Raw genomic sequence first — 25,552 nt, 5'->3', positions numbered from 1 at the left:
TAAAAGATATTTTTGCATGGTAAGTTTTATCTTATTTGTGTTGCTATACTATATGATGAAAACTAGGTTTTTTTTTGGGTTTATTTAAGTTGCAATCTAAGTTTTTTTTAAATTTGTGAGTGGGAGCCCTGCGTTCAGCAAATCAGCTTTCACTAATTTATCTTCCTTCCTGGTCAAAATTATCTCCCCCCTCACCAGATTTTCGAAATTTAAAGTAAACAATACCTCCCAAACCTTTGAAAAAATAAATTCTATCACAATAACCAATAATGACATCCTAGCATCTTTTGATGTAGTCTCATTGTACACTAATATACATTTGCCGTCCACATTACAAAACTTACGTAATTTCTTAACAGATGACAAAACCTTATCGAATCCCACTTCCCTTTCAATTAATAGCATACTAGAGCTTACAACTTTCTATTAGATGCCAGATACTTCCGATTTCTTAATCAGATTTACCAGCAAACCTACGGCCTATCTATGGGATTAGGAATCTCAGCCCCCCCCTATCTACAATTTACCTAGCCTCCGTAGAAAATCATATATTACAACCATACCCCCTGATATTAAATTATTTATACGATATCCTCTTAATAGGGCACAAATCCACAATAAATGATTTTTTCATTAAATTTAATTCCATGCATAATAGATTAAAATATACCCTGGAATTGGAAGAAAAGGGACAAATTAATTTCCTAAACCTCACTATATACAGAAGGGATACAAAACTAGGAACAAGAATTTTCAGAAAAAATACTCACACGGGCAAATACACTTTGAATCACATCACCCCCTCAACACAAAAAAACAGTCCTTTATCATCAAATTTACAATGCTATAAAATACAGTTCCACACATTCTACCTTAATAATGAACTACAATATCTTACAAGTAAATTCATATCTAGGAAATATCCTGTTCAATTAATCAAACTATTATCACAGTCCAAAATAATATCAACAACCCACCCAAACACATGTCCAATAATAATCCACGTATTATCCTCCCTTACCATAGTAATTTTGCCAACCAATTCCACCGTTTATTCAAAAGTACTGATATCACCCTTACGTTCTCATCTTACAATAAACTAGGTTCATTATTCAACTCATATAAAGATACACAAAATTACCACATTAGTGACATGAATAATATCATCTACTTAATAAAATCTCAAGATAACTGTAACTTTTGCTACATTGGTAGCACCACCACAAAATACGGTTCTACCGAAACATCAAACACACATGCGTACTACCACTACATACAATATCTTTAGGACGGGACAGTCCAATACTGAATTAGCAACACATGTTCAATCCCACAACCACACCCCCTTAGTAGATTCAGCCATTCCTATTATCAAATTAAATCCAGCTTTAAAATTTTCCAATATGAAGCCCTAGTTATTCCACTCTTCAAGTATTAAATTCCAAACTACCCTATAACATAGCACCGGAATCTGGAATCTCATGCACCTGAGATTCCCATGTGTATCCAGGAGCATCACGGAAACTTAGTCTTCTTAAATACACGCGTTTACTCTCATTCTACCATTGCCAACTGAACACATGTAAAACGAAAGCCACTTGTTATGGCTATTGGCCTTCTGTTTCCAACCGTATAACTAAAATTGTTTCAAATTTCAACATTGACAACTAAGGACGAAGATGTGCACTTCTACTTCCTTGCACACATTTTAATTCTGTTTTTAAATCCTAACTTATTCATGCTAACTTAAATTTAAAATTAGCATCCAATTTATTCCAACATCAATGCCTATTATAAAAAGGTGAGTATCATAATAAATTAAATTAAGCTACGCTATTATATTGTCAGTTATAAATGGTACTTTAAGAGATCTACAATTTTCGAATTGTTAAATTGCTTTATAATGAATAAAAAGTTTTGTTTCTTTCTTTTTTTTTCCCCTTTAAATTTTGCATTTTTTCAATTTTATTTAACTTTAGGAACAGCTGTGATAACTGAAAATCATGCAATATTGTGGACAGAAAGGCGATACTTCCAATTAGCAGAAAAGCAGCTTGACACCAACTGGACATTAATGAAAGAAGGTAATATGTATTTGATGTCAGAAATTTTAAAATAGGTATAATTGTTATTATTTCTGTTTGAAAAATGTTCTTTCTTTTTTTCTATTCTTTCCATTAAGTTGGCTCTATTTGCCATATATTTTGGCACATAAATTTACCTTTGCGCCAAAAACTTTAAGGTTAACTTATTTGCTGAATATAAAATACTAACCTTGAATTAAAGGCACATGCTTAGGTTTGAATAGATATGAATTAATACCATTATAATTACAATTTATTACACATACAGTAAACTCTTAGTATAACACTCTCGCTTATAGTGCTAACCTGCTTTTGACACTCCTTTCTTCTGGGCAGCCCTGTGATGTACCATGCAGTTTTTTTTATGGCTATAGTGTGCCCATTTAAATGCTTTCCTTTTACTTCAAAGTCTCAAGAAAGAATAAACCTGGATATAGTCCTCTTTCCTCTTGATTTTTGGGTTTTTAGAAAGGGTTGATAGAGATTAAATTCTACGAATTGTTAATATATGCAGTTTTGTTTATTTCAGAGAAATCATTCCCAGTGCATGTAACATTTATTTTATATATAACTCGAACTTTTGGAAGTAGATGGCCTCTCTTTACAACTCATTGTCTAGCTGTTCATCATTGCACTTGGGTGTTTTGCTGAGCTTTTTAAATTCAACATTATTCATTCATTTTCCTTACTGGTTTAGTAATTAGTGTTTTTCATACGTGCATGTCATGGTATCAATAAATTTCATTAATGACAGCATTATAATTATGTTAATACTGCCAACTTTATTCAATTATACTCAAGATATGTTTAGTTTAATTTAGAAATTCATTTTAAAAACATTCATTCTTTTTCAGTAGAAAAAGGTTGAAGATGCCAAAAAAAAAAAAAAAAGTGCAGGTCTTGGAACTATTAAGTTGTATATAAACTATTAAGTAATATAAAACGTTATATTTATATAATATAAATCATAAAACTGAAAAAAAGCTAAAATATCAATGTTATCTACCAAAATATTGATTACAAGCAAAACATATTCTTCGGAAAGTGGCACCTCCGTAGCCAGGTGGGCAAGAGCAGCAGTGCATAGCACACGCTTCTTGATTAGACCGGGTTTCGAGCCCGTGACCACCAAATACGGTGGATGCGGAAAGGTCAGGGAATGACCACCGCATATCCCTGGAGCAATATGGCCTTAGTTGCTAATGCTTCTAAAAACCAAATAACAACAACAACTTCAGAAAGTCCAGCTTATAGTGCTCCTTTGAAATGAATAGATTTGTGTAAAAAATATACACTTTCAAAGTATATATTATTTACATAAATATTAGTATTAGTAATGGCCGCATGGTGCAAGAAAGCCTATGGCTTATGCTGCACCAGCCAAAAAAAAAAAAAAAAAAAACCCGAATAAAACAATGATAAAAAAAAAAAATAAATAATAATAATTAGTAAAAGAAAAGAAAATTAAACCTATCATCCTATGCACTTCCCTGACCCGAAGGTACCATCCAGATGACCTTTGAATTTCCCCAAACTGTCAGCCTCTACCACCCATGTAGGCCACTTATTCCAGTAATTTATAACTTGTTGGCTAAAATAAAACTTCCTGCAGTCCAATCTAAACATTTCCCCCCATAACTTGAATTTATGTTCCTTAGTTCTAGCATCATTTATAACCTTGAAAATTCCGTCCTTATTCATTTTACCTCAATCAAATCTCCTCTCAGGTGTCTAGTTTCCAAACTCTGTAACCCACATATTTGAAGTCTTTCTTCATATGGGAACCCTTTTGCCGATCTCACCAGGCGAGTTACTCGTCTTTGCACCCTTTCAAGAAGCTCGATGTCTTTCTTTAGGTGCGGTCTCCATACTTGAACTCAGTATTCCAAGTGTGGTATAACAAAAGCCTTATATAATGGGATTATCACGTCCCTATCTCTACTTGCAAAAGTTTGATAGATCATCGATAGGACACCATGGGCCTTCCTTGCAACCTGTTTACCATGCTCAGAGAATTTCATGTCTGACTGTATCGTAACACCCCAGTCCCTTTCCTCCAGTACTGGGTTTAGTTGAACTCTAACAAGTGAATAAGTTATTTTGGGATTACTGTTTCCCAGGTGTAATACCTTACATTTTGTTGGATTAAAGCATAGCTGCCATTTTTCTGACCATTCCTGAAGTCTATCTAGGTCTCTCTGAAGAAGCTCAGCATGACAGTTATCATTAACTACTCTACCAATTTTAACATGATCTGCAAATTTAGACATCACGCCCTCTATCCTTTCATCGATGTTGTTTATGAAAATTAAAAACAACAGTGGTCCTAATACTGATCCTTGGGGAACCCCACTTCTTACATCAACCCAATCTGAGGAATAGCCATTTATCACAACCCTCTGCCTCCTTCCCTGAAGCCATCCTACTATCCATCTAAGGATTTTCCCAGTGATTCCAACCTGTTCCAGCTTATTAAGCAACTGCTCACGTGGGACCGAGTCAAAAGCTTTGCTGAAATCTAAATAAACAATGTCGAAATTATTCCTTAAATCCAGCTAACCTAAATCCTAAAACCTGAATCGAAAGGGATGTTTTATGCCTTTCGCAATGCCCATGATATGGAGTGAGCAAAAAAGTTACGTCACAGATTGTTACTTTTGTATGGTGTCTCTTGTTAGAAAAGGGATGACAATGAAGAAAAAGTGGAAGGTGACGTGCCCAAATATACCATATGCAATTTGTCTCGTGTCTCACGATGAAGTACTGCCTATTCCTGAACAACCCGACCGTTTTTATTTATACTTTGATGAAGATGAAGACACTGATGAACGTCAACTTGATATACATGAAGAAGTACAGTAACCATCTACATCAAGGAAACAAACATTTTGTCGAAACCATTATCCTTCTGAACCACATGCAATCACACACACACACACACACACACACACACACACACACACACACACACACACACACACACACACACACACACACACACACAGTGAACTTAATGACCTAATCAGGTATCTCGAATTGCTGAAGAATAATGCAGAACTTTTGGCCTTGAGGCTACAACAGTGGAATCTTCTAGATCATTCTGTGAAAGTGGCAACATTTTGTACTTGAAATAAAGACTGATGAATTTAATCAAATAGAAGGTAAACTCACTGTTTTTGTGGATATTGATGGTCTAATGGCAGCAATGAACATGAGGCATGTTCCCGAAGAATATGACTATTTATAGATGCTTCTAAGGTTAGCCTTAAGATTGTGTTATTATGCAATGGAAATATGCTGCCTTCAATATCTCTTGCATATTCCATCCACAAAAAAGAAGCATATCCAAACATGGAGAACATCCTGTTAGGTGTACACTATTAGAAGTATGAGTGGCAGATATGTGGTGAATTCAAGGTAATCGCCATTTTATTAGGACTACAAAAGGGTTGAGCTAAGTAGTGTTGCTTCCTCTGTGAGTTGGATAGTCGTGTCAAGGACATGCAATACGAGAAGAGGAGTTGGCCTAAATGAAAATCATTAATACCTGGAATGAAGAATGTAGCATTTCTACCTCTGGTAGATCCAAATAAAGTTTTGCTCCACCACTCCACATCAAACTGGGACTCATGAAAAATTTCATGAAGGCTTTGGAAGTGAATTGTCCTGCATTCTAGCAAGAGAAATTCCCAAGACTTAGTACAGAGAAGATTTTCATAGGTCCACAAATAAGGAAACTTTCAAAGATGAACAGTTTGAATGTGTCGTTAGCGATAGCGAAAAATCAGTGTTGAAAGCCTTTCGAAACATTTCGACTTGTTTTCTAGGAAATGTTAAAACCGGTACGTACAGGCAACTTGTTGAAGATCTCTTTACTTCTTATGAAAAACTGGGGTGCAACATGTCATTGAAGGCGCATTTCTTACACTCACATCTGGATTTCTTCCTGCCAAACTGTGATGCCATCAGCCACGAAAACGGTGAGCACTTCCATCAAGACATCACAGCGATGGAACAAAGATACAAAAGCAAATGGAGGGCCACCATGTTAGCCTATTATTGTAGGATTGTGAAAAGGGATTTTCTCTGAAGCTGAATACAAGCCAAAGGTGAAAAGGTCCTCTTTGATATAGGTATGTTCGTAGCTACATCTTACCGCCATATAAATAAAAATACCTTTTATAAATATAAAAAAATACTTTTTTTTTTTGAAAACAAGAGCCAACTGTCATTTTAAGCACTATTTCTGTGTTTAGCACCTTAAAATCTATAAAGTAAACTTACTTTCATGACCGTAACAAGATATGAACAAAAATTTGTTGTTCAGTGCTATGAACATTAGATTAATCTTATCACGAGACTGAGACTTACTGTTCCAAAATAATAATAAACCAATTAATCTTAGTAAACACACGCACACACGCACTTCATAGTTAGATAATATCGGATTAGATACATTTACTTGCTGAAATAATATTGGCTTGCATGTGTTTTTAAATACTGTAGTATATATACATATATAGATAAGAAAATTTTTAACTGGTTTATACTGTTCTTCAGCATTAAATTTCTTGAAATACTGTAAGGGAAAAATGCAACTGCATTAAAGTTTGCTTAGAGACTGAGTTCTACCTGTGCTATTCTAGAAAGTGCATGGGATACATATAAATTAACATATGAGACAGAAGCCTATGATAGATATAAGCTGGTCTGTAACCAAGTCACAAAGGAGGTAAGGCAGATTACGAGAAATCTTTGGCAAAGGATGCAAAGAAAAACAGCAAAGAGTTCTTTACTTATGTGAAACTCTAGAAGGAAGGGGATGAATCAGATTGGTCCACTTGATATCGATGGTTCAACTGTTGATGATCTTGCTCAGGTAGCTAACAAACTAAATGAATATTTTGCACTGACATTCACACATGAGGAGTTATTCAGGGAGGGGAATGCCAGAGATGTCTTCAACTCCGGCAGTAAGCTAGATAATCATGTAACTGAGAATAAAGTGGAGGAGAAATTGTTGAAGATAAACACAAGAAAGGCACCTGGGGTGGATGGAATCTATCCAGTTATATTAAAGGAGGCGGCAAAGGAAGTAACCGAACCCTTAGCCACAATTATGAGAGCTTCCCTGGACTCAGGGGAGGTACCCATGGACTGGAGATCTGTAAATGTGACCCCAATCCACAAAGTAGGATCGAAGGGCGACAACACAAGTAATTATAGACCTGTTAGTTTAACTTCTGTTCCAGGGAAATTAATGGAGGTACTGGTTAAAGAAACACTGCAGGATCATCTAGACAACACTTCAGTTATAGCTCGGACACAGCATGGGTTTGTTAAGGGGAAGTCTTGTCTGACTACTTTGATTGGATACTATGATGTAGTCACAAAGAAACTGGATGCAAAGAATAACTTTAATATCATATATTTGGATCTTAGAAAAGCCTTTGATACTGTTGCACATGGACGACTGCTGCACAAATTGGAGCAGTGTGGCATTGGAGGCAAATTGCTGCTATGGATAAAGGGATGGTTGAGTGGGAGAAGACAGAGAGTGGTAATCAATGGACACTGATGTTTGTGGACTAATGTTATTAGTGGAGTCCCTCAGGGTTCAGTGTTGGGTCCATTGTTGTTTTCTGTATAAATGATATTGATGATGGTATATCAGGCTTAATGTCCAAGGGAATTATCCCCTTGTATAAGGCAATGGTCAGGCCACACCTTGAGTACTGTATACAGGTCTGGAGTCCTCATTTTGAGAAGGATGTAGAGCTGTTGGAACGAGTACAGAGAAGGGCAACATGATGTGAATGGAACAAAGGGTTGCTCTTAAGAAGAAAGGCTTCAGTTTTGCAAATTACAGTGTCTGGAGACTAGGCACCTGTGAGGTGATTGGATTGAGGTGTATAACGCCTTGAATGGTTTGAGCATGCTCAGTGCGGAATGGATTCTTGCTCAGAATAATCGCCTGAGAGGGGATAAATTCAAATTGAGGAAAGACGGTTGTAGGATAAATGTGCGGAAGTTTGCCTTTAGCCAGCGGGTGGTTGATTGTTGGAACAAACTTCCATCTGTCGTTGTAGAAGTTGATAGCTTAAATAGATTCAAGGCAAAACCTGACAAACATTTGGAGCAAGTGGATGGGTGAAATAAGGGTGTTTTTTTTTTTTTTTTTTGGCTGATAATATATAAGCTTGCTTTCTTGCATCATGTGCCTTTGCTAATGCTAAGTAAAACATTGCAGTATCGAATCTGGATTAGTCTTGATTTCATCAGACAATGCATCAATTGCAAGCAGAAGAGGGATTTTTTATCAGTTTTTTGATAAAAAGGAATCTCTTCTTTCTCCTTAGATTGATGACCAGAATTAATGAAAAATGCCTTTTTGCCTTAATAAGCAAAATGCTTTTTCATTCAAAAGCAAAATGCTTTTTCATTCAAAAGCAAAAAGCTTATTTGAAGATCTGTGTTCAAAGCCAGACTACAATTTGCAAAAAAAACTCTTTGAAGCCAGCTGATTAATACAAGGTTTGTTATAGCCTTCACAACATTACTCTGAAAGGGGAAGCAAAAAGTTGAAATACTATTGTAGCATAGGTATTTAAGGATGAGTTGAAAGGAATCATTCAGGTGATGGATATTCTCCAAAGCAAGTCTGTGATGTGGATGAGACTGGACTCTTTTGGAAGCACCTTCTGCACAGAAGCTCAAAGCATAATAAACTGCTCCTAGGCTTTTAAATGCCTATATTGGCAAGGATAAGTTTACACTTCTTGGTAGCAGTGCCACAAAGAATAAGTTTAAATGCTTTCTAGGGCCATAATGATGGTCTAAAAGTTCTATGTCTGTATATTAGTGGAATAATAGAAAAGGCTGGATGATGTGCAGTTTGCTTAGAGACTGGGTTTCTACCTGTGCCATTCTAGAAAGTAAAACGTATTGTGGCAATGAAAATCTGGATTTTAGTCTTGATTTTATCGGACAATTCATCAAATTCTCTGGCTGATCCAGATGAGTAATTAGCTAATGTCAATTCTGTTTATGCCAACAAACACAGTGTCCTTGATCTAGCCAATGGACGAGGCAGTCATCTCTACTTTTTAAGACCCGCAAATTTTTCCATTGCTGGCTGTGGGGCTCTACTTGAATATGGGAGAAAATAAAACTGCTATTCATAAATGGTTACTGGCATAAAATATTGGCCAGAACATTAAAGAGGTAATGCTCAGGATGTTGATAATATTCAGTCAGATCATGGTATTATGCCATCTGTCTGCTAAGAAACTGCCACTTCTCCGAGGCACGTTGGTTTGAAGGAATGGAATGGGTTGACACAGTTGAATTGTTTATTTCTCACATCAAGGAATTAACCAGTGAGACTTGATAGAAGCAGATGAATCAAGTGTCTAGGATACTCCCATTGCAGTTCCTGTGGAATGATTTCTAAGTACAAATCATCTTTGTTGCTGAAGATGATTCAGTTATAAAGCAAAGCTCAAGCGTGGCACAAGAAATTGTTGATGCTATAAATTACTACAAACAAATTTATTTGGAGAAGAAATTAGCAGCGATCTGGCTGAGTGGGAACAACTTCAAGTTAAAATCAAGTTTTTGATTTTTATTTTGAAATAAAATATTTATTTTCATTTAATATTTTAGCCTTGTATTATTGTATAGTTATATGAAGAAGTATATAACTGCATCTGTTATTTACTTTTTCGGATCAATGTTGATATAGCAAACAATATAGTATGAGGTGTTTCAGTATAAGTGCTGAAGACACTAGAGTTTGGTTTAACAAGAACCAGTCTGCTATTTTCAACTTTTAACATTAACAATGGTATCCTGATATGAGTCATTTCAATTTGGGTCTCACATTTCAGAATCCAACCATGAATCAAATGGGATACTGGTGTACATTTGTAAACATATACTTTAATGTAATTATTTAGGATTTTTGCTTAATTATGCTTATTTATAGTTCACTGTTAATATGTATTCTGTTTACTTTTACAATTATTCATATTCCTTCCAGCACATAAGTTTGTTTAATTATCTCTGTTATTATTTTGTGTTATGGTAACTGTAAAGCATGCATAACTTTTAAATGCAGTTGTAAATAAAATTTACTGAAATTTATCTGATGATGCTACATTATCTTTAGGACTGCCTGGGACTCCAACGCAGGAACAGTGGTTATCACGGGTAATTGAAAGTTTCTTTATTTAACTTATTGTTAATTTTATTAAGGAAATGAATATCCCTATGAATGTTTAAAGTATTTATTTTTAATTGCAAAATGTGTAGAACAAAAATATTTTATCTAGGAGAAAAATTTTGATTTCATGTATGCAATTAATTAAGAAAAAATTTTTTACATCTTGTGTATTAATCTGTCAGCTGTGGCACCCCTGATCGTAGAGAAAATAGTGGTGCCCTGTGTTACAGACACCAAATTTTCTTTATTTCCCAAAAAAAAAAAAGAAAAAAAAAAAAAATTTGGTTTTTGGTACCAGTTCTTGACCATTTATTAGCGGATTGTAATATTTATTAAATGCAAATTTACTTTTTTTATGAATCATTCACAAATTTAAAAAATTAAGTGTTTTTTACACTTGTTATTTTCAATAAAACAGAACTTTTTATTATGGAATTTTTATTTATTTATTTATTTTTTTGCAGAAGGAAAAGTCTAATTCCTTGTATTGATTGAATGTAAAATATAAACATGAAATTATTATTCCATTTTTATAAACAATAATATAAAAATTATATTTTTCTAATTTTATAAACTAAAATTCCATTTTTAAGTTTATAAAATTAAGTGATTTCCCATACCTCAACCAATCTAACCTTTTCTGTGGTACTATTACAGGTTAACTTGTTATAGGCTTTAGTGCTTTTCATTGCTCTGTAACTCTCTCATGCCACCTTTTTCTACTGCATGCATTCATCTCAGCCTCTTCTTAATGGTATATGTGCAATCATGACTTCTGGCACAGTTTCTTTAAGGATGTTCCATAATTCTAATATATTCACCTTCCCTCTGCTATCAGCCCAGTTTATAGAGGCCATGCAGCATCGTAAACTGTTATAGTTGCCTTTCTTGCAGTGTTTCCTCATTCCAAATTAAAATCAGCCCTAATATTTAACAATTGCAACTTCCTTCATCTTCTAACCAAGGACTGTGTGATCATTTCCTGCTAATGGTTTCGGGCACCTCCGTAGCCAGGTGGGAAGGAGCAGCAGTGCGTAGCACATGCTTCTTGATTAGACCGGGGTTCGAGCCCGTCACCACCAAATACGGAGTATGCGGAAAGGTCAAGGAATGACCACCGCATATCCCGGAGCAATATGGCCTTAGTTGCTAATGCTCCTAAAAACCAAATAACAACAACAACAGCTAATGGTTTCTCTACTGAACCCTATCTTCTGATTCTTGGATAATGACGAGGTGTAGAGTATTTGTATTACAATTATTTTCTGTAGCATGCTGATATAAATAATAATCATCTAGAATTTATTTAAAACTTTTGATCCCTGTGGTGAGCTTCTTTCCCACTTGCCAATTTATTAGTGAAATGCAATCACTCATAATAAGACATTCACTCTTGCTTGTCCATTCCACCTTCATATAGAGGTTCTTGTTATACTCTCACAATGTTCTGATCAGTAGCATACCCTACTCTCATTTTACTTTTGCATTCAATTACTTCACATCACACCAGTTCTGTGCTGGCATGCATAAGTTCTGAATCCCTGAAATCTTTAGTTGCACTTAAAAGCTGCTTTTAATAAGCACATGAGGACCACCCCCTCCCAACCCTTTATGTCTTGTCCATTCTTCCTAGATACATTACATAACATTGTAAAACCCATTAGCTCTGTTTCTAGTTGATATGACATTTCTATTTCTAGTGTGGATTACGTCATTTGCCACTGCTATATTACAATACGTGAAAATTTAGGTCAATTGAAATTTAGGTTTTTTTTTTTTTTTTTGAAAAATTCAAAAATTTTAAAAATTGAGTTTTTTGTACTTGTTATTTCGATGAAACTTTAATTCTGCATGTAAAAGGTTAAACTACAGTCTCTTCCATTTTATAAAGCTGTAATAAGTTCAATTGTCAGTAAACACAACCATACTTATTCAGATAAAACTGGAAACAAACATAATTTCAACACTTGTACCTCATCTACTAGCCCATTTCACTAAACCCCTAACTCTGCATAAACAACTTTTGTCACATCCAAAATTATCCAAGTAAGACTTTAGGAAGTTAGACAGATCAAAGCCACTACTCTTGAACTGATATAATGTTAACTTATGAGTTAATAAATTTATTGTAGCAATGTGAAATGGTAAAGATCAAAGTCAGAGTGTATGTCATATTAAGGATTTTCTTTTTACCAATTTCGTTATAATGATTATTATTTTTTTATGTGGTTTAAATATTTATTGTGATAAACTGATATTTTTATTAAAATATTTGTTAAAATTAGACCTTTTTTTTTTTCATAAAGGTACATAGTAAATTGGCAGGGGATAGGAAGTGATTTTGTTATATTGGATATTTCTTTATAAAAAGAAATATAAAATATATATGTGTATAAAGATTTTATTTCTATATAATTTTTTTTTTTATTTCTATATAATTTTTTTTTTTATTTCTATGTAATTTTTTTTTTACATTTATGCATCCCATAAGTATTTTTCACACATTCTTATAGTCTTACAAACAACAAAGCAAAACAGCAACAACTTTTCAACAGGTACACAAAGTGTGGAAAAAAATTGTGCTTCATACAAGATAGAATCTCCTTCACAAAAGTACATGCCATTTTTAATAGGAAAAGATCAGATGCAATCAAACAGAACAGTAAACCCTTACTAATCTGGATTAATTGGAGAGGTCATCTGGATTAAGCGATAATCTGGATTAGCTAAGCAAAAGATAGTCCTAAAAGACAAAAAAAAAAAAAAAACTTAGAACACAATAAATAAATGGAAAATTTAATGATATAGGTAGTGGCAGTGTTTTTTTTTTTTTGGGACGGTATGCAATGGTACGGCGTACCGACACCTTTATTAACAGTTACGTGTGACATTTGGATGCAATGCACTTCAAAATTTGTAATATTCCATAAATTTTTTTCACGTTTACCTACTATTCAAATAAGCTTAAAATTATTTAACTAAATTTACGTTTTTCACTGTCTATTGTTAAGATATTTTCTCTATAAAACTGTATAACCATTTTTATAATTCTAAATTACTCAGTCAGACCTCTGTTTAACGAAGTCATTTTATAGTGAATTATTTTGAATTCCCCTTCGAAGTTACTTTAAAATACTTTCCGTTGAGCGAGAATATTTTCATATAGCAAACAGATTAGGAGAGAATTAACTCAGTACGCACTTCTTCAAATAGGCCTCTGGGGTTGGGTATACTCATACTGTGATTTTTTAGTGTTTTCCACCAACCATGGAATAAAACGAAAGAAGAAACCAAAATTTTTTAAAATATTTAATATTTACAATAAATTATTTACAAACAAATTACTAATAGTAATTTTAAAATAAAATAAAACAACTGTGATATACAAGATAATGCCGAATTTAAAATGCAATAAAATATACTGGTTAAAATCGCTAAAATACTAACTGAAGCTTTCAAAGGCTTCTGCCTTCTTTCTCAACAGTGTAATTTCTGTTCTGCGGTGCATCATTAAATACCAGCAGGTTCACGGTGCATCTCACGTGGACGTGTACTGTTCCCGTCAGAACCGGAAGTGGCTCGGGAGCGTTTCAGGCAAAAACGTTCATCCCCTCCAAGGATTACCGCCTCAAAGAGGGGATGAATGCGTGTGCCCCTATCTCTATTTATATTTTTCTCGGTAGAACTAATTCGCAAGCTCTCGAGCCACTTGCGGTCCCAAAATCTATGCGCCCGATCAATGATGACCGCTTCTTCTGGGGAGATTTGATGTTGCTTCTCCCAGAAATGTTCAGCTACGGCGGATTTGCCATAGTCTGCATTTCTTATCGCATTTGTGTGCTCCCCCAGACGATCTTTGAGACGCCGTTTTGTTTCTCCCACATAACACTCCCCACATTCCGGGCATTTAATACTGTATACGACCCCACTTATATTTTCATTTAAGACAGGGTCCTTCACCTGTGACACGATTGTGTGCAGCTTCCTGCCTGGGAGCTGCACACAACGTGTCTGGTAATTCCTTAATACGCGAGCTAAACGCTCGGATAAACCCGGATAGTAGGGAATGTATGCGGTGGCTATTGGCGTGAAGGACTCACTTCTACGCTGCCCTCCACTAATGTATTTCTCTATGATCCTCCGGGGGTAGCCACACTTCAAAAGATCCGCCGTAACACGTTCATACTCCAAGTTTCTATCCTCTGAGGTACTACAATGGGATTTTGCCCTATCCACTAATGCTCTTACTACACTGTTCCTGTGATAATTAGTCTGCGCTGAGTTGTAGTGTGAATATTGGCCCCTGCACATAGATTTTCTAAATACTTTTGTTTTCAAATGCTGGCCTTCTCTACAAATCAGCACATCCAGGAACGGCAAAACCCCTCCTTCCTCTACCTCAGAGGTGAATTGTATGAACGGGGAGAAGCTATTAAGAAAATTCAACGTATCATCCTCACTCCCTTCCCGAATAACTGAAAACGTATCATCAACATACCTTTTCCACGGACGCATAGGGAGAACTGTAGTGTTAAATAGTCTGGACTCGAGCTCCTCCATCGCTAAATTAGCTATGATGGCACTGATGGGGGAGCCCATAGCTGCACCGTTAACCTGCTTGTACATGGTGTTATTAAACACCATGGTAGTACTCGAAAGACATAACTCTATTCCTTTACATATGTCCTCTAAGTTTAGTTGCGTCCTATTATTCAAGGTGGTGTCTCTTTCTAAAGCCATGTACGCACAATGTATCCCATGGTCAATTGGGATGCAGGTAAACAACGATGTTACATCAAAGGATATCATAACCTCGTTTTCTTCTATACGTTGTCTTCTTATGAATTGTACAAATTCTTTACTGTCTCTGATACTATGTTCAGAGAGTCCAACTAATGGTGACAGTAGTTTGGCTAGGAAACCAGATAATGCATACGTGGGGCTGCCAATAAACGAGACTATCGGTCTGAGTGGCACACCCACTTTATGTATTTTTGAAAAGGTATGAGGAAAAGGTATGTTGATGATACGTTTTCAGTTATTCGGGAAGGGAGTGAGGATGATACGTTGAATTTTCTTAATAGCTTCTCCCCGTTCATACAATTCACCTCTGAGGTAGAGGAAGGAGGGGTTTTGCCGTTCCTGGATGTGCTGATTTGTAGAGAAGGCCAGCATTTGAAAACAAAAGTATTTAGAAAATCTATGTGCAGGGGCCAATATTCACACTACAACTCAGCGCAGACTAATTATCACAGGAACAGTGTAGTAAGAGCATTAGTGGATAGGGCAAAATCCCATTGTAGTACCTCAGAGGATAGAAACTTGGAGTATGAACGTGTTACGGCGGATCTTTTGAAGTGTGGCTACCCCCGGAGGATCATAGAGAAATACATTAGTGGAGGGCAGCGTAGAAGTGAGTCCTTCACGCCAATAGCCACCGCATACATTCCCTACTATCCGGGTTTATCCGAGCGTTTAGCTCGCGTATTAAGGAATTACCAGACACGTTGTGTGCAGCTCCCAGGCAGGAAGCTGCACACAATCGTGTCACAGGTGAAGGACCCTGTCTTAAATGAAAATATAAGTGGGGTCGTATACAGTATTAAATGCCCGGAATGTGGGGAGTGTTATGTGGGAGAAACAAAACGGCGTCTCAAAGATCGTCTGGGGGAGCACACAAATGCGATAAGAAATGCAGACTATGGCAAATCCGCCGTAGCTGAACATTTCTGGGAGAAGCAACATCAAATCTCCCCAGAAGAAGCGGTCATCACTGATCGGGCGCATAGATTTTGGGACCGCAAGTGGCTCGAGAGCTTGCGAATTAGTTCTACCGAGAAAAATATAAATAGAGATAGGGGCACACGCATTCATCCCCTCTTTGAGGCGGTAATCCTTGGAGGGGATGAACGTTTTTGCCTGAAACGCTCCCGAGCCACTTCCGGTTCTGACGGGAACAGTACACGTCCACGTGAGATGCACCGTGAACCTGCTGGTATTTAATGATGCACCGCAGAACAGAAATTACACTGTTGAGAAAGAAGGCAGAAGCCTTTGAAAGCTTCAGTTAGTATTTTAGCGATTTTAACCAGTATATTTTATTGCATTTTAAATTCGGCATTATCTTGTATATCACAGTTGTTTTATTTTATTTTAAAATTACTATTAGTAATTTGTTTGTAAATAATTTATTGTAAATATTAAATATTTTAAAAAATTTTGGTTTCTTCTTTCGTTTTATTCCATGGTTGGTGGAAAACACTAAAAAATCACAGTATCAGTACGCACTGTTCGCATTTTTGGCCTTTAGGCAATTTACGCAATTAGTGCTGCTGCTGTGCGAATTAAGAGAGCTAAAGGGATTACCATTCTACAACTTAGTGGTGCCTGGTAAAAACCTATCCGAACACCTGTCCCACATACGGAGAAGTCGCGCTGGTCTGCAGTGAGCAGATCAAGATGTATTCCCAGTGGCCTCTGGTCCATCTTCTACTGCAGTGGTGTCCAAACTTTTCCCATACGGGGGCCATATTCAAAAAAATTCAAAGTTAGATTTCTTTAGTGTGTTACATTTTCAATATCTTGTTGCATGTAAAAGTAAAATTGAAAATATTTGAAAATTTTATTAAGTGTATAAATTTTATTATACACAATTACATTTACTGAACAAAACATTTAATGAGAATTTTTTTGATAATAACAAAATTTAAAATGCTGTTTTAGTTCACTTTCCGGGCGGGTCATATGTTGGACACCACTGTGAATCAACTGTAAGCATTCCATTCTAGAATTAGGAGAGAGTGATTTTCTTTTACTCTGACAATGTGGATGACGCACTTCACGGAAGTGCGTTATCCACATTTTGCTATAAATTTCCCTATCTCTGTGTGTATATGGTCACAGTAGCTGAATATCCAAATGACAACGACATTTTGGACAGTTTCAAAAAAAAAAAAAAAAAGAAAAGAAGAAAAATTCAAATTTAAGAACTAGTGATAATATCGATGACGAGAGAAGGAAAATGAGGACAACAAAGGTATTAAACCTTCTAAACATGAAATGTTGGCATTTGGTGAGAATTGGGGCTTGCATAAAACTGAGAAATTTCAAAACCGAGTTTAACCGAAGTTTACTCTTAAAACCGATTTTCTCAGACTTAGGGAAAATAATTAAATCTTATAACACAGGTATTTATTTTATCTTGGGTAGATTGTACAAATCGTAATCAAATCTTTTAAACAAAATCTATCACCTCTTATAGTAAAAAAATAAAAAAAATTAAAATGCTCCAAAAAAGTAACCAGCTTGAGATTATACAAAATTACAAATTGTATTCAAATCCTTTGAATAAAAACTGTCTTCTCGTATAGTAAACAAAAAAATAATAAGCCCTATAATAATAATAAATAAATAAAAATAATGTGAAAAAAAACAGCTTGGGGAAATTACTTTACTATTTATTGCTCAGCTTTTTTCTGAAAAGGGTCCTTTAAAAAACACAGTATATTAAGCATTTTTCCTGATAGACTCGACCTTATTTTTGTGTTAAAGAGACCAGTGATCGAAAAAACTCTCTCAGATTGGACACTTGTTGGTTTAATGGTCAGCAGTGCTCTATAAATTTTCTCCAGCCTTTCACTTCTACTGCTAGTTGCCTCCAAAATTTTAAATTCTTTGATGATTTCCAATTCACTCAGATATTTTGAAGGCTCTTCAGTTAATCTTTTTATTACACTATCATACTCTCGCATGAGTGTATCTCCAACATTGGAACTAGACGAGATCAGTTCATTTATTTTCAGTTTCTTCATTCAATGCTAAGACTCCTTCGGAATGTTTTGCAAATAATCTCTGATAAATCTCTTCAGCATGCTTTTTCAAAACTTGCTTACTTGGAAAATCAAAAGTTCTTGAACCTGAATCTTCTTTCCTAAACTTTTTGGTGTTGTGTAGATAGCTCAGCAAAGCCACAGTTTGGCAATTTCATCTTGCATTGTAACGCTGCAAAAGGCTTTGGTGAAACTTTAAAGCAAATGGGTTTTCTGCTGTATCAAGCTTAGCAAGCAGAAATTCTATTGAAGACTCGGCTTTAAGTAAGTCTGTATCTTCTGAGGTTACAGCCTTCAGAATCATTTCAACTGGTTGCAAAGTTTCACATAGCAATTCAAGTGTTTTCCAGTCATCGTCAGACACAGCTTCAGTTGACAGTACAGTGCTGCACATAGAGCATTTGGAATGCAATTTTTCAATTTAAAAAATCTCTCAATCATATAGAATGTGCTATCCCATCTAGTCTTGCAATCTAATATAAGTTTATATTCTTTCTCATTAAATTTTGCTTTAACAAAATTTTGTAATATGTCATTTTTGGTAGGCGATTTTCGAAAAAGCTTGCAAATTTTTCTGACTTTGTTAATAGTTTGTGCAATATTGGCCATTGGATTGAAGAAATAAATGAGCTCATCGGTAAAGTCGGTTTGATAAAGCATGCCTTGCTGTCTTTCTTCAACATCTTCATCATCACTACTTTCTTCAACATCTTCATCATCACTACTTTCTTCAACATCTTCATCATCACTACTTTCTTCATTAATTTCATTTTCTTCATTGTCTTTGGGAGACTCAGAGACTCTGGCACCATAATTGATTGCTTTTCATAAAGTACATCTATAACTGACAGATGTATACAATGGGCTATACATTGTTGATGATTAGGCCTAATTTGCTTGCCAAACTTAATCATCATTGCTGCTCCATCGGTGGTGCAGGCAACAATATCCTCATCCAAGTTCAAACCAAATTCCTTCAAGTGTCCATTCACAATCTGCTCAGTTCTTCTGCTATCAAGTGAACCATTAATCTCAATAAGACCTAACAACCAATGATTGTCTTTTGAATGCACATTTATATTCATATACCTTTTATTTTGTATAGACGTATATTCGTCTAGAGTCAATACCGTGCACCTAAAACCAATGAATTTTTGAAATGCTGAATGAGTTCTTCTTTCTTAGTTTTATAATAATTCAGAACCATATTTTTAATTCCATTCACCGAGGCTGGTGGTAATTTATCGTATTTATTTCTCTGAAGGTGAAGGCTTGATTGTATAAACCCACTCTTGGCAATTGAATTAAAAGAAAATTCATCTAAAGCAGCTAATTTTGAAATCTCTTCTTGCATAGATAAAGGAGAAATGTTGAGCATTTTCTTTTACGCTATCGCTCCGACTCACTCAGTCGTAAATGAGTACACCTGCATCGTGTCATGATACAGGTGGGAAGATAAAAGGTGCCCCTCCTAGATTTGGGCCACTTGCCCATGAGATTCGTACCTAAACATAAAATAAAATAAAAAACATGTTTAAAACATAAAGCAGTTGAATGATCCAGACAAACGAACAAACAAAAGAAAATGTGCGTAACAAAAAACTATGTTCGAGGGCTAACTAAGAAAATATTCGAATCCGGTTTTAGAAGCTCGGTTTCATTTTTAACAACTCAGTATGAAAACCGATTTAACCGGGTTTATAAAACCGGTTTGCAAGCCCTAGTGAGAATGAATTTAGAAAATTGTCATTTAGGCTTCAGTTAAATGAAAGAGATACAGTTCAGGGATTTCGGGGGTATCTAATTGAAAAGATGGTTTCGGAAGAATTGAAGTATTTGATGGATGCTCTGAGTACGATACCAATTTCATTGAGTCAATGTGAATGTCAGCCCAACCACAGCTTTGTTGATAATAAAAACAGTTTCTTCACTACTGTTTCTTAAAATTTCCCCTAGTTCTAGCATTATTTAAGAAATGATGCTAGAACTAGGGGACATAAATTCAAGTTGGGGAGGGGAGATGTTTAGATTGGACTCCAGGAAGTTTTATTTTAGCCAACGAGTTATAAATTACTAGAATAAGTTGCCTACATGGGTGGTAAAGGCTCACAGTTTGGGGAAATTCAAAGGTCATCTGGAAAAGAGTCGCCTTCGAGTGAGAAAACGCATAGGATGATAGGTTTAATTTCCTTTTCTTTTATTAATTATTCGTTTTTTTTTTTTTGGCTGATTCAGCATAAGCCATAGGCTTTCTTGCACCATGCGGCGATTACTAATACTAAAATTGTAGGCCCACCACTGACCCGCTTTGATCCAGCAAAATATGTCAATTCCTGCTTGCTTCGGAAACATCATTCAGCAAGAGAGAAAGAGGAAGAAAAGAAGTTGGAATACGGTGTCGAATGAGAACTTAATAAAAATTTAGAATATTCTACAAAAACTTTATTATGAAATTAGTTTTACTTATGTTATTTATTTTTACTTATTATTTTTAGGGGCCATAGTCTAACGAAGGACCCTTATAATGTCGGTTGTCTGTCTGTCCATCCATCTGTCACAGCATTCTATCTCTGAAACCACTCAACCTGTTGACTTTAAATTTTTCACGGGTTTGTACATCATGTGGGCCACCATAACACCATACTGATCACTGTTGACAAAAATTTGTCTGAGAAATGGAGGGGGGGTTAAAATGTGGGGATAAAAATGTTGTGAACAACCTATAGCTTATTATACACCATTGCAAAGAGTTCAATGAGTATGTTTAAAATATAATTTTAAAATATTTTTAAAATTAAAAATGGCGGCACCAGACAGGAAAATGTAATTTTTGTGTCCCCCCCCTATTTTCGTCGCTAATGGAGCTAAAAATTTAAAGATCACTTTATCTATGCGTTATAAAAAAAACAATTTTTTATTGCACTTCGATAGCCCGCTTCAAAGCACACTTTGTACTAAGTAACTCTCCTTTTGGTGATTAAAAGGTTGCTAAATAGTTAGTTAATAATTTTCTATAAAGGTCATTTATAAATTCTGTGACCAGAAGTATTTTTTAACAATTTTAAAAGCTGGAGTTGTCCCGGCAAGGAGGTACCCAGAGAGCCAGTGTTGAGGCGGTGATGGTGTGGAGGTGCCTGTGTGGAGTCTTGCACGGCCATCACGTGCCAGTCGCTTCTTCCCCAAGACTTTAATCATTTCTCCAGGAAGAAGTCAGAGTCGCTTCTCCCACCCTTATCAGTCACAACTGGAAAGACTCAAATAGACAACATTTTTGTTAGTTTCTCAGTTTTAGGCCAAGCTGGGTACTAGAAACTTTTTTCAGTTACCATAAAGCTCTTTATTTGAGATACTACACTGATGACTATTCGTGGCCCTTCATCCCGAGTGCCTGGCATTAGTAGTTGACCGATTTATTTACTTATTTTATTCACATTTTACTTATTTTTTAATATACTTGAATAATAAATTTATTCTTAATAAACTGTGTTAATATTCGAAATTTGTTGTTCTTATTCCAAAAACATTACTACTAAAGTAAGAATATCAGAAAAAAAAAATTTTTTTGAGTACTTTTCATATCCTTTTAATTTTCAATTTTTCCTGATAGCAAATAATGAGTACTGGCAACTATTTTTTTCAAAAAAAGCACTGTGTAGTGGTGATGAAAATAAATAAAAAAAATATCACTATAGAGCCTTTATTTAAAAAAATATAAAAAGACATTACATTTATTAATCAATATATGAATAAATGTACAGTATTGTCTTTTTATACATTTATCAGGTAGCATTGCCGTTACACACCAATGCCACTTGATCGTTGCTGTGAATACCACTTCTTCCAGCAACTTCTTTTGGCTCTTTTAATATCTGTCTGTTTGACACCATGCTTTTATCACTCCCCACATTGAATTTTAAAGCAAATGCCTTTATAGATTCTTTTTGTTTTTTAATATCTGACAGTTTATTGGCCAGTACCAAATTCTTTAGAAATTTTTTTTTCCAGGAACACCATTTTCAAGTTGTTAATGATAGTTAAAGTATTCCACTTTTCAATTCTTTAGAACCCATAATTATATAAAATATGTTAACTTATATACATATAAAGAAGTGCGCAAATGAAGCGATATAAGCAATAACATTCGGTCGACTCGCAGTCAATAATGATACTGAACAATGAAAGCCTCCATTGCACGGGGACATGCTCCCGATGTAACTCTTTTATTAATTCCTGGACATTATTACAATAAACCAAAGCACCATCCATTGAGTAATAGGTTGTTATGTTAGATTGCCTCCTCCTATAAAAAAAAGTCACCTTGACACCTTTTCAAGAAGATTCCATTGCTGAAGCTGTTGAATAGGGGTGGAAATTGCCTAATGGGATTTCAGGAAATAGATACTTTGCTTTCTTCTTCGTCTTCTGAGGTCTAGAAGAATTTAAGGGAATGCTTATTTGTCTCAGATAGCTATAAATAGCTAGTCACATATAGGTAGCCTCCTGAAAGTCGGGGAAAAATCCCCCCCCCCAACACACAACTATTTAATTTCTCTAATCAATTTCACACACAAAAATTTATCCAGTTTTCTGATAATTTACACCAATGACAATTTAAAATTTTTTCGTTTTCTCTTTTATTACTGCTCTTGTATAACAAACAACATGCATTTTTTTATAATACATTTAGAAATATTTTTTTTAATTTTCAAAATATAAACAAAATTATTAAATTTCTGTGAAAAAATTTAAAATGGAAAAATTGGTCTTTAAGTCAGCAGGAATTGAGCACAATTATTTAAGAGCAAGTTTCATATGCACAATGTTGAAACAATTCAATTAATATGTATTCATAGATATTCCCATAGATATACAGCAAATATATTTTTGGTTGGAGGTATTTGTGGGAATTTCAGTTAGTGTTGAAAGTTTTGAAAAAGTAGCCCAATGTGTAGAAGGTTCCAATATTTAGGTTCCATCATTTTTTTCTATATTTGTTTTCAGTACCTTTACTATTATTATTTTTTTAATTCTTGCTGTCATCATACGAAATTTATCCACATCATCAGGTAGAGGTTGTATGTAGGGTTTACAATACTGGGATCCTGGTATTCAAATACTGGTATTGATACAAAAATACTGGTTTTTCGGGATTAATTTAAAAAATAATTGTTTATGATTTAATCACATAAAGGTGATTTTAAAACCACCAAACAAAAATGATAAATATTTACAAAAGTATACTGCAGCAGAATTTGGCAAATAAATTGTCATGCAATTAGATTCCAGAGCTCATTGGAACAGTTTATTGTCCATGCTTGAAAGTGAGTTGAGATATTGTGTGCAGAAAACTTTAATTGATTTAGATTCAAGTATTTATTTTTGTGAGGATGAATTTATTATCTACAGCTATATGTACATTAATGCCTATAAAGTTAGCGGTACATGCAGCTAAGCTGCAAAGAAGCAAATCTTTTAACTGCAGATGCTAACATAAAATTTATGATGAACCTCTTGGCAATCAAAATTCTGAAATAGCTAGAGAACTGGATACAACATTGAAACTCTGTATTTCACAGAGGCAACACATTTATCACAGGTTTTTCAGTATTTGCAAAGTGCGACACAATGCGATAGAAATTATTTAGTATTAGTATTAGTAATGGACATATATGGTGCAAGGAAGCCTAAGACTTTTATGCTGCACCAGCAAAAAAAAAAAAAAAAGAGTAAAATAATAAAATAAAATAAAATAAATAATTAATAAAAGAAAATCAAACAGCCAACCTATGTATTTCCCTACTCCCGAAGGTAGCTATCTAGCTGACCTTTGAATTTCCCCAAACTGTCAGCCTCAACCACCAATATAGGTAACTTATTCCAGTAATTTATAACTCGCTGGCTAAAATAAAACTTCCTGTAATCCAGTCTAAACTCCCCCCCCCCTCAACCGTAACTTTAATTTATGGCCTTTGTTCTAGAACCATTTTTAACTGAAAATTCATCCTCATTCACTTTTGCCGGTCAGAGACTTCATACCTTGATCAAGTCTCCTCTAAGGTGCCTAGTTTCCAAGCTGTGCAACCCACATATTCGAAGTCTTTCCTCATATGTTAGCCCTTTTTCCGATCTCATCAGGTGAGTTACCAGTCCTTTGGACCCTTTCAAGAAGCTTGACGCCTTTTTTTAGGTGTGGTCTCCATACTTGAACACATTATTCCAAGTGTGATCTAACAATTGCCTTATATGATGGGATTATAGTGTCCTTATCTCTACTAGCAATTGTTCGATAAATCATTGATAAGACACTATGGAACTTCCTTGCAACCTGTCCACAACGCTCGGAGAATCTCATGTCTGATCATATTGTAACTCCCAAGTCCCTTTCTTCCACTATTGACTTTAGTTCAACTACACCAAATGTATAAGTTATTTTGGGGTTGCAAGGAAGGTCCATAGTGTCTTATCAATGATTTATCGAACAATTGCTACTAGAGATAAGGACACCATAATCCCATCATATAAGGCAATTGTTAGACCACACTTGGAATACAAGTATGGAGACCAAAATGCATTGTCTTACATCTGGGGTTCCCCAGATGTAAGACCTTGCATTTTGCTGAATTAAATCATAGCTGCCACTTTTCTGACCATCCCTGAAGTCTCTATAGGTCACTCTGAAAAAGCTCTGCTTGGCATTAACTACTCTACAGATCTTTACAAAATCTGCATATTTAGACAATATGCCTCTATCCCTTCATAGATGTCATTTAAGAAAATCAAAACCAACACTGATCCTTAGGAAACCCAATTTCTTACATTAACCCAATCTGAGGAATAACCATTTATCACAACCCTCTGCCTGATGCCATCCTGCTATCTTATTCAAGGATTTTCCAACCTGTTCCAGGTTATAAAGTAACCATTCATGTGGGACATGAGTCAAATGCTTTGCTGAAATCTAAATAAATAATGTCGAAATTATTTTCTAAATCCAGCTCATGAATGACCCTGTCAAAATAGTTATCCAGATTTGTTAAACATGATTTTCCCTTTACAAAACCATGCTGTGTATCCATCAGAATTCCATTTCTATCTATATGATCCTGAATTCTACCCTTGTCATTGGGTCAATGATTTTCTCTACTATTGAAGTTAGATTTGCTGGTCGGTAATTTCCCATTACACTCTTAGAACTGCCTTTATGTATTGGCAATACATTGGCAGTTTTCCAATTCAGTGGAATCTCTCCATGTCCAGTGATGCTCTCATTATTAGCCTTAATGATCCAATACTCACTTGCCACCTCCCTTAAGATTATAGGGTATATGCTGTCAACCCCAGGAGCCTTACTCGCATGTAGGGACAAAAGTTTTTTCCCCTACTTTGGTCCTCTGGGGTAAATTTTTACCCTGGAT

The 25,552-nt window shown here is 35.2% G+C and overlaps 1 protein-coding gene across 1 annotated transcript in view; it reads left to right on the top strand.

Annotated features, from left to right (window-relative positions):
- Window positions 1-25,552, top strand: part of LOC150087411 (xaa-Pro aminopeptidase 1-like) — a 532,432-nt gene that overhangs the window by 194,810 nt on the left and 312,070 nt on the right. The window contains exons 6-7 of the mRNA XM_090372051.1: window positions 1,980-2,084; window positions 10,255-10,295. Of these exons, the coding sequence (XP_090228177.1) occupies window positions 1,980-2,084; window positions 10,255-10,295 (146 nt within the window). The remainder of the gene's footprint in view (window positions 1-1,979; window positions 2,085-10,254; window positions 10,296-25,552) is intronic.

This window comes from Mastigoproctus giganteus, chromosome 4 (genome assembly GCF_048544385.1).
Source record: "Mastigoproctus giganteus isolate SK-2022 chromosome 4, ASM4854438v1, whole genome shotgun sequence".
Taxonomy (NCBI): Eukaryota; Metazoa; Arthropoda; class Arachnida; order Uropygi; family Thelyphonidae; genus Mastigoproctus; species Mastigoproctus giganteus.
Note: the sequence above shows the minus strand (reverse complement) of the source record. Positions and strands in the feature narration are given on the sequence as shown.